Below are 8,707 nucleotides of genomic sequence, written 5' to 3'. Positions count from 1 at the left end.
TACCCCTTGGCCCCTCCCACATTCCCTCAGCCCCACCCCTTGGCTCCTCCCACATCCCCTCAGTCCCACCCCTTGGCCCCTCCCACATACCCTCAGCCCCACCCCTTGGCTCCTCCCACATGCCCTCAGCCCCACCCCTTGGCCCCTCCCACATGCCCTCAGCCCCACCCCTTTGCCCCTCCCATGTTCCCTCAGCCCCACCCCTTGGCCTCTCCCATGTTCCCTCAGCCCCACCCCTTGGCCCCTCCCACATGCCCTCATCCCCCACCCCTTGGCTCCTCCCACATCCCCTCAGTCCCACCCCTTGGCCCCTCCCACATACCCTCAGCCCCACCCCTTGGCCTCTCCCACATACCCTCAGCCCCACCCCTTGGCTCCTCCCACATGCCCTCAGCCCCACCCCTTGGCCCCTCCCATGTTCCCTCAGCCCCACCCCTTGGCCTCTCCCATGTTCCCTCAGCCCCACCCCTTGGCCCCTCCCACATGCCCTCAGCCCCACCCCTTGGCTCCTCCCACATTCCCTCAGTCCCACCCCTTGGCCCCTCCCACATACCCTCAGCCCCACCCCTTGGCTCCTCCCACATTCCCTCAGTCCCACCCCTTGGCCTCTCCCACATACCCTCAGCCCCACCCCTTGGCTCCTCCCACATGCCCTCAGCCCCACCCCTTGGCCCCTCCCACATGCCCTCAGCCCCACCCCTTGGCCCCTCCCACATGCCCTCAGCCCTGCCCACAGGCCCCACCCAACACCCTTAGCCCCTCCCACAGCCTCTTAGCTCCACCCCAGCACTCCCAGCCCAAGCCCCACCCCCCATCCCAAGCCCCGCCCACAGAGGCCAGCCTGTCCACCTGTCAGCCCCACCCCCAACCCGGCGCCCCCGGAGCTGCCCCTCCCCGTGGCCCCGCCCCTCCCCGTGCCCCGCCCTCCGTGGCCCCACCCGCTCACCTGGGAGGCGAAGGTGTGGAAGAAGGGGGTGGGCGCGGCGTAGTCCATCTCCCCGTGCAGCTCCTGCTCCCACCACAGGCTCCCGGCCTGCGCCACAGCATGGGGCACCCAGAGACCCCCGAGGACCCCCCGAGAGGCCCCCAGGGATCTCCCCCAAGCCCAGGTCCCCCAGGGACCCCCGACCCCGAGAGACCCCAGGGACCCCCCCGATCCCTGGGGACCCTCAGGGGCCTCCCTGATGCCCAGAGACCCCCCCGACCCCGAGAGACCTTCAGGGCACCCCCCGGCCCCGGGATCCCCCCCCCCGGGACCCCCCGGCCCCCACTCACGGCCAGGCAGTAGAGGCGGATGAAGTAGGAGCGGCGGGGGCTGTCGCGCACCAGGCAGGCGATGCCGCAGCCCCGCTTGGCCCAGGCCCCCCCCGGGCCCCCCGGCTCCGCCACCACCAGCTGCGCCACCGCCGTCGCCAGCGTCTGCAGGGAGACTGTGGGCGTGGACCCCCCAGACCCCCGCCAAATCCCTCCCAAGACCTCCCCACAGCGTCCCCAAAACCACCCTATGGCCCCCCTCAAGCGCTCCCCATGGGCCCCCCCCCGGAGCCCCCAGTGTCCCACGTTTCCCTCCCAGGACCCCAAGGGCCCCCCAAATCCCCCTCAGGGCCCCCCCAAACCCTCCCATGGGACTCCCAGCCCCCTCCAGGCCCCCAGGAATCCCCCTCAGGGCACCCCCAGGACCCCATGAGACCCCCCAGCTCCCCCCCCGCGACCCCTCCAGTCCCCCATTAGCCCCCCCCAAGGCCCCCAAGTGCCCCCCCCCAAATCCCCCTCAGGCCCCCCCCCAGCACCCCATGGGACCCCCAGGGTCCCCCCCAGGCCCCTCCAGTCCCCAGTTAGCACCCCCAGGCCCACCCAACCCCCCCTCAGGCTCCCCCAGGCCCCCCTGCGACCCCCCCGGCCCCTCACCACACATTTCCGGCCCAGGAGCTCGAAGAGCCGCAGGTTTTCCTGCTGCTGCAGCAGCCCCGAGGGGACGTTGTCGCCCCCCGGGCCCCCCCCCCGACCCCTCCGGCTCATCCCCCGGACGCCTGGGTCCCCGCCCTGGATGCCTGGGTCCCCCCGGGAGTGCCTGGGTCCCTCACAGAGGCCTCTTCCGCCCGGAAGCACCCAGGGCCCCGAGGTGGCAGGGACGTCACCTCCGGGCTGGGAGGGACTGGGAGGGGGAACTGGGGTAACTGGGAGAGACTGGGAAGGATGGGGGGGGGCCTGGGAGGGACTGGGAGAGACTGGGAGCAGCCTCTCTGCAAACACAGGCAGCAATGGGGCTGAAACTAGGGATACTGGGAAGAAATGGGAGGCACTGAGGCTAACTGGGAGGGACTGGAAGGGGACTGGGGTAACTGGGAGGGACTGGGAGTGGGACTGGGGTAACTGGGAAGGATGGGGGTGGAGCTGGGGGGACAGGGAGCAGCCTCAGACAGTGCAGGCAGCGATGGGACTAAAACTGGGGATACTGGGAGGGGCCTGGGGACACTGGGAGGATCCCAGTACTGGCCCTCCCCAGCCCCGCCCATGCTGGGGACCCAGGCATCCGGGCATCTCCACTTCCCACACCACAATGGAGGCCGCAACCCCTCCCCAGTCCATACCGGGAGCTCCCCAGTTCATCCGGGGAGCTGGCAGCCCCTTCCTAGTATGGGCTGGGAACTGTAATCCCTTCCCAGTCCACACTGGGAGCCCCCAGCCCCTTCCCAATCCATACTGGGAGCCCCTATCCCTTCCCAGTATGGACTGGACACCCCTTACCCTTCCCCAGCCTACACCGGGAGACCCCCCAGTTCATACTGGGAGCCCCATTTCCCTTCCCAGTAGAAAACAGATCCCCGCAACCCTTCCCAGTCCACACTGGCAACACCCAAGCCCTTTCCAGTCCATACTGGGAGCCCCCAAACAACAGTCACGGGCATCAGGTTTATTCACGTCTTCGGCACCTCAGAGATCCCCAATGCCTGGGTCCCTCCCCGGACGCCTGGGTCCCTCCCGCAGGAAGCGGGGAGGGGGGCAATAAATAAGGAGGGGGGCGAGAAGGCACCCGGGGGGGACAGGCAGGAACTAGGCTGCAGTGGTCCATACTGGGAGAACCCGTATGTGCATTAAGATCCCAGCCGGGGCACCCTACCGGTCCATACTGGTCCATACTGGGAGAATGCAAGGCCACGCGGGTGAAGAGGTCCCGGGCAAGATGCTGTACTGGTCCATACTGGGAGGACACAAGGCCACGCGGGTGAAGAGATCCCAGGCAAGATGCTGTACTGGTGCATGCTGGTCCGTACTGGGAGGATGCAAGGCCACACGGGTAAAGAGCTCCCAGTTGGGCTGCCGTACTGGTCCATACTGGTCCATGCTGGGACGGCTGAAGGCCATGTCAATGCAGTGATTCCAGTTGGGATGCTGTACTGGTCCATCCCGCTCCGACCCAAGGCAATGCGTATGTGGGGCTCCCAGCTGGGCCTCCAGACCCTTCCTGGTCCATACTGGTCTGCCCCAATGCAACGCAGATCCAGGAATTTCCAGCTGGGACGTCGTAGTGCTTCTTACTGGCCTATACTGGGATGCCCCAAGGTGACGTAGAACCCCAGAGGGGAGGCACTGGGCTGTACTGGTCCATACTGGGGTGTCTCCGAACCTTCCATGGGGACCTATGGGCTTCCAGGGGGTCTATATGTCCCCAGGGGGGTCTGTGGGGCCCCATCTGGTGCCTATGGGGGTCTAAGGGGTCCCAGAGAGAGGTCTACAGGGTGCCTATGTTGACCTATAGGTCCTCAGGGGTGTCTGTGGGGCCCCCATGTTGGCCTCTAGGTCCCCGTGGTGATCTACGGGATATTTATGGGGCCCCTATGCTGCTCTACAGGTACCCAGAAAGAACCTCTGGGTCCCCACGTGGCATCTGTGGGGTCCCTACGCTGCCCTATAGGTCCCCACATTGGCCTCTGTGTCCCCAACAAGGTTCTACAGTCCCCATGGTGCTCTACAGGTCCCCACGTTGACCTAGGAGTCCCCGCAGTGGCCTACGCGTCCCAAAAAGGACCTGTGTGTCCCCCGGGATGTCTATGGGGTCCCCATGGTGGCCTACAGGTTCCCTGCGATGTCTATAGGGTCCCCAAATTGTCCTACAGGTCCCCACGCTGACCTAGAGCTCCACGTGGTGGCCTAGGAGTCCCCAGAGAGGACCTACGGGTCCCCACGTGGGGTCCGTGGGGTCCCCACGTTGTCCCTGTGGGGTCCCGGCAGGGCCCCTGGGCCGCCCCCAGCCCCCCGGTGCCCCTAACCCCGTGGCAGGCCCCCCCGGGGGTGCCCCCCCCCAGCCCTCCAGGTAGCGGGCGAAGAGCCCCTTGGCGCGGCGCAGGACGCGGGGCAGGTGGTGGCGCCGCACCAGGCGGTCGAAGTGCATGGCCACCTCGTTGTAGTCCCCCGCCCGCGCCATGACGGCCTCCCGCTGCTCCAGCAGCATGGCCAGGCAGAGGAAGAGGAGGAAGGGGTTCCCCTGCCCCAGCTCCTCCGGCGGTGGCAGCGGCGCCCCGTCATCCTCCAGACCCACCTCCTCCTCCGAGGATGAGGAGGAGGACGAGGAGGAGGAGGAGGAAGAGGAGCACGAGTCCTCCCAGGCCCAACCGCCCCCCCAGGGGTCCTCAGGGGCGTCAGCAGCGTCCCTACCTGCGCTGGGGTCATCACATACCTCTTTGGGATCTTCACCAACCTCTTTGGGGGAGTTAGGGGTGTTGCCAACCTCTTTGAGGGCATCACCAATCTCTCTGGGGGCCTCGGGGTCTTTGCCGACATCCGTGGGGTCTTCGCCAACCTCTTTGAGCGTGTCGGAGTCTCCACCAATCTTCTTGGAAACGCCGTGGTCGTCGCCAACCTTTTCCAGAGCGTTGATGTATTCACGTACTCTCTTGGAGATATTACGATCTTCGCAAGTCTTCTCGGAGCTGTCAGGGTCAGCACCGGTGTTGGGATCCTTGCCAGCCTTCTTGGAAACGCCAGGGTCTCCGCAAACCACCTTGTAGACTTTTGGTTGGTCACCTATCTCCTTAAGAGCACTGGCGCCTTCATTGACATTCTTGGGGACACCAGGGTCTCGATCAACCTCCTTAGACACACTGCGGTCTTCTCCGACGTCCTTGGGGCCATCAGGGTCTCGGCCACCATCACTGGAGACTTTAGGATCCTCTTGGATACCCCTGAGGATCTTAGCACCGCCTCGGACCTCCCCGGCAGCCTTAAGGCTACGCTGGCCATCCCCAGGGACCTTGGCACCACCGCGGACATCCCTGGAGATCTTGGGATCCTCTTGGTCGTTCCAGGAGCCGTCAGGACTACATTGGACGTACCTGAAGACCTCAGGCTTCTCTCGGTCGCCCTCAGAGCTCTTGGAGCCACCCTGGATGCTGCTGGAGCTCTGGAGACCCTCTTGGTCATCCCCAAAACTCTTGGGATCCTGCAGGATGTTCCCGGAAATCTTAGGAGCCTCTTGGACATCGACGCAGCTCTTTGGTTTCTCTTGGTCATTGCCGGAACTCACAGGAGCCTCCAGGACATCCGTGGAGGCTTTGGAACCATCTTGGACATCACTGGAGCTCCTGGGATCCTCCTGGCCATCCCCCGCAGCCCTCGTGGCCGCCTCGACCACCGGCCGCCTCTGCAGGGGCCTCGCTCTCCCCCTGCTGCCGGCGCCGCCGGCGTGGGGGCCGTGGCCGCAGCCCACGCCGCTCCCGCAGCCCTCGGCGGGCCCGGCGGGGCCCCAGCGGGGCACCCAGGAGGGGGACGCCATCTGGGGGGGGGCGGCGGGGCGGGCGGCAGCGAGCTCCAGGTGATCTCCAGCACCCGCAGGGCATCCTCAAAGGCAAACTCCCGCTTGAGCTCCAGCAGCAGCCAACGGTAGCAGAAAAGCAAGTCGTGGGCGCCACGCGCAGCCAGGAAGGCCCAGTAAGGGGGGTCGGCACGGCGCAGGAGGCGCCGGAGGTGGGCGAAGGCGCGGGCCAGCCCCCGGCCGCCGGGGCGGAAGCGGGGGCCGAGGCGGCGCATGAGGGCGCAGAAGCAGAGGAAGGCCTGGGCCTCGTCGTCCAGCACGGCCAGCAGCGGGGCGGCCACGTCCGACATGCCCTGGCAGTAAGAGAGGCGCGGGTGGCCCAGGGCAAAGGTGGTGAGCAGGGCCTGCAGGGCAGCCAGGTGGGGGTGCCCCTCCTCGGGGCCCCCGAAATAGGGGTGTCCCCGGTCAGTGCGCACCACATCCTTGCGCACGGCCGCCCCCACCAGCGCCAGCTCGGCTGGGGCCGCCCGGGCGGCCAGCAGGGCCTTCAGCGCTGCGTACTCGCCCGCCTTGTGCCGCAGGTGGGCCAGCCGCTCCTGCCCTGACAGCCCCGCCGGGAAGATGTTCAGCAGGTACCGCCAGACCACCTGGGAGGGGGAGAGATGGGGCAGGGGGCGGTCAGGGACCCCAGGCAGATCCAAGGGGGCTGGGGGGGAGTTGGGGGGGACCCACCTTGCGCAGGCCGGGCTCGACGCCGCCGTGGTAGACATGGAGGCGCAGGTCGTGGGGCCGCAGCAGCCGCCCGCCGGGGCCCAGGTAGGTGCGGAGGTCGGCGTCGCTCAGGGGGGCGCAGGGGGGTGGCGGTGGGGGGGGTGAGGGAGGGGACCCCTCAGGCCACGCCAGGGCTGCCTGCGCCCGGGCCAGTGTCCGGCCCACCTGCGGGGAAACGGGTCACCGGTGGCGCTGGGGGTGGGCTGGAGGCACAGGGAGCTATGCCAGGGGGAAACTGGAGGCACTGGAAGGGTGCTGGGAGCACTTGGAGAGGACTAGGGGTTACTGGGAGGGGACCAGAGAGCAACTAGGACCACAGAAAGGGTGCTGAGGTGAACTAAGAGCACCTGGAGGCGGTGGGAGGGAACTGGGATGCTCAAGGGAGCAATGGGGGGCTCCACGAGGTCTCAGCAGGGTGGGGGAACCCAGGGCCCCCCCCCGGACAACCGGGTGCCACTCACCTGTGCCAGCAGGGCCTGGGTGAAGGGCAGCGCCGCGGCCAGGAGCGAGCGGCGCTCAGGGAGGGGCTCCACCGCTGCCACCTCCCGAGGGCTGATGATGTCCCAGTCCTCCAGCAGCGGGCCTGCAGCACCCGGATGCCTGGGTCCCTCCACTGGGCACCCAGGCACCCAGATCCCCTTCCTGACACCCACCCCGGACACCTGGGCCCCTTCCTGACACCCACCCTAGCGGGGCTGGACACCCAGGTCCCCCCCAGCCACCCCTCTGGGGAAACTAAGGTTTTCCCTCTTTAAAACAGGAGACTCCACGGACCGCCCCCGGGTCCTGCCTCGCTGTTCTGGATGCCTGGTTCCCACCGCTCTCCTTCCCCCGCAGCCCCCCACTCACTTTCAGCGGGGGGCCGGACATCGAGGCGCAGGCGCAGGGTGGGCCGGGCGCAGGCGAAGGCAGCCGCCAGGTCCCCATCACTCAGTAGCGGCACGAAGGTTTCCTGGCCCTGGGGGTCGTGGGAGGCGAAGCTAATGGAGAAACTCTTCTTCCTGAGGGGATGTGAGGGGGCGCTCAGCGACCAAGCCCCGGCCAGGGGGTCAGGCGGCGGGCGAGGGCCCCGGGCTCACCCCTGGAGGTCGAAGGCGCGGGCCAGGATGTGCTGCAGCACGTCCAGCGAGGTGATCTGCGGGTCGACGGCGAAGGAGCGGAACTCGGGCGGCAGCAGCCCCTCGCTCTTCTGCGGGCAGCGTCAGCCAGGCACGGCGGGGGGGGACCCGGGGCCGGAGCCCCGGAGCCGCACAGCCCCGGCCCAGCCCCTCACGGCTGACCAAAATAATGGCCGTGGCCCGTCGCCACGGCGACAGCGCCTCGGCACGCGGCCTCTCCCCTCCGCGACGCTCATTGGCCACCGCCGCCCATGTGACACGTCCGGCAGCAACACCACCCGCCCCGCCGCCGGCGCCCGTTGGCCACGCCCACCAGGTGGCGTCCCGCCCCTCAGGCCAAGGCGCCCCGCCTCCGGCGATACCCCGCCCCCTGCGCCTTAGCCCCGCCCCCTCCGTCTTTAGCCCCGCCCCTCACCTTGACACGCACGCGCACCACTTCGCACTCCTCCTCCAACGCGGCCCCGCCCCCCGGGCAGACCCCGCCCCCCGCGGCCGCCATGGCGGGGGCGGGGCGGGGCAGGCTCCGCGCAGGCGCAAAACGGGGAAACGGAGGGGGGTCGACGACGTGTCGCCACCGTCCCCCTACCGGGAAAGCGAGGGGGGGAAAGGTGTTACGTCACCGTGCTGACGTCACGCCGCATCCCCCTCGGTGGAAGGCGCGGGTGGTGGGGGGGGGGCGGATCCGGAGCGGCGCCGCGACCGTCCCCGTCCTGCGGCGGCGGCGGCGGCAACAACATCCGGGTCAGCGCTCGGAAGTTACGTCACTGGGCGGGGCAGCGGCTGCCGCGAGGGCAGGCAGAGGCAGCGCGCGGCGCAGCGGGCGCCGCCGTGATGTCGTGGCGCCCGCCCCACCCCCAACCCACCCGAGCCAATGACGCAGAGCGGCAGCGGATCACAGCGGGTTTATTAGGGGGCGGGGAGAAACCGAGGGGGGCGCATGCGGGCCCCCCCCCCCCTTAAACGGGCAACGCCCTCCTTAAACGGGCAACATCCCTGAAAGCAGCAACGCCCCCAGCGGCCGGCCGGCGCCCGCGGGGGAGGGCGAGGCCTACAGCGGCGGGGCGGG

General features: G+C 68.6%; 1 protein-coding gene across 1 annotated transcript; it reads right to left on the bottom strand.

Moving 5' to 3' along the window:
- Nucleotides 1-720: 720 nt before the first annotated feature.
- On the bottom strand, nt 721-8,378 carry TBC1D25 (TBC1 domain family member 25). Its single transcript, XM_059835306.1, has 13 exons — nt 8,262-8,378; nt 8,057-8,089; nt 7,603-7,712; nt 7,373-7,524; nt 6,985-7,106; nt 6,485-6,688; nt 5,771-6,399; nt 4,272-5,666; nt 3,328-3,481; nt 3,122-3,202; nt 1,276-1,419; nt 947-1,033; nt 721-726 (listed from the first exon to the last, which is right to left on the bottom strand). The coding sequence occupies exons 1-13, from the start codon at nt 8,376-8,378 to the stop codon at nt 721-723; spliced, it is 3,234 nt and encodes a 1,077-aa protein (XP_059691289.1).
- Between the last annotated feature and the right edge of the window lie 329 nt (nt 8,379-8,707).

This window comes from Gavia stellata, unplaced genomic scaffold (genome assembly GCF_030936135.1).
Source record: "Gavia stellata isolate bGavSte3 unplaced genomic scaffold, bGavSte3.hap2 HAP2_SCAFFOLD_117, whole genome shotgun sequence".
Lineage (NCBI taxonomy): Eukaryota > Metazoa > Chordata > Aves > Gaviiformes > Gaviidae > Gavia > Gavia stellata.
Note: the sequence above shows the minus strand (reverse complement) of the source record. Positions and strands in the feature narration are given on the sequence as shown.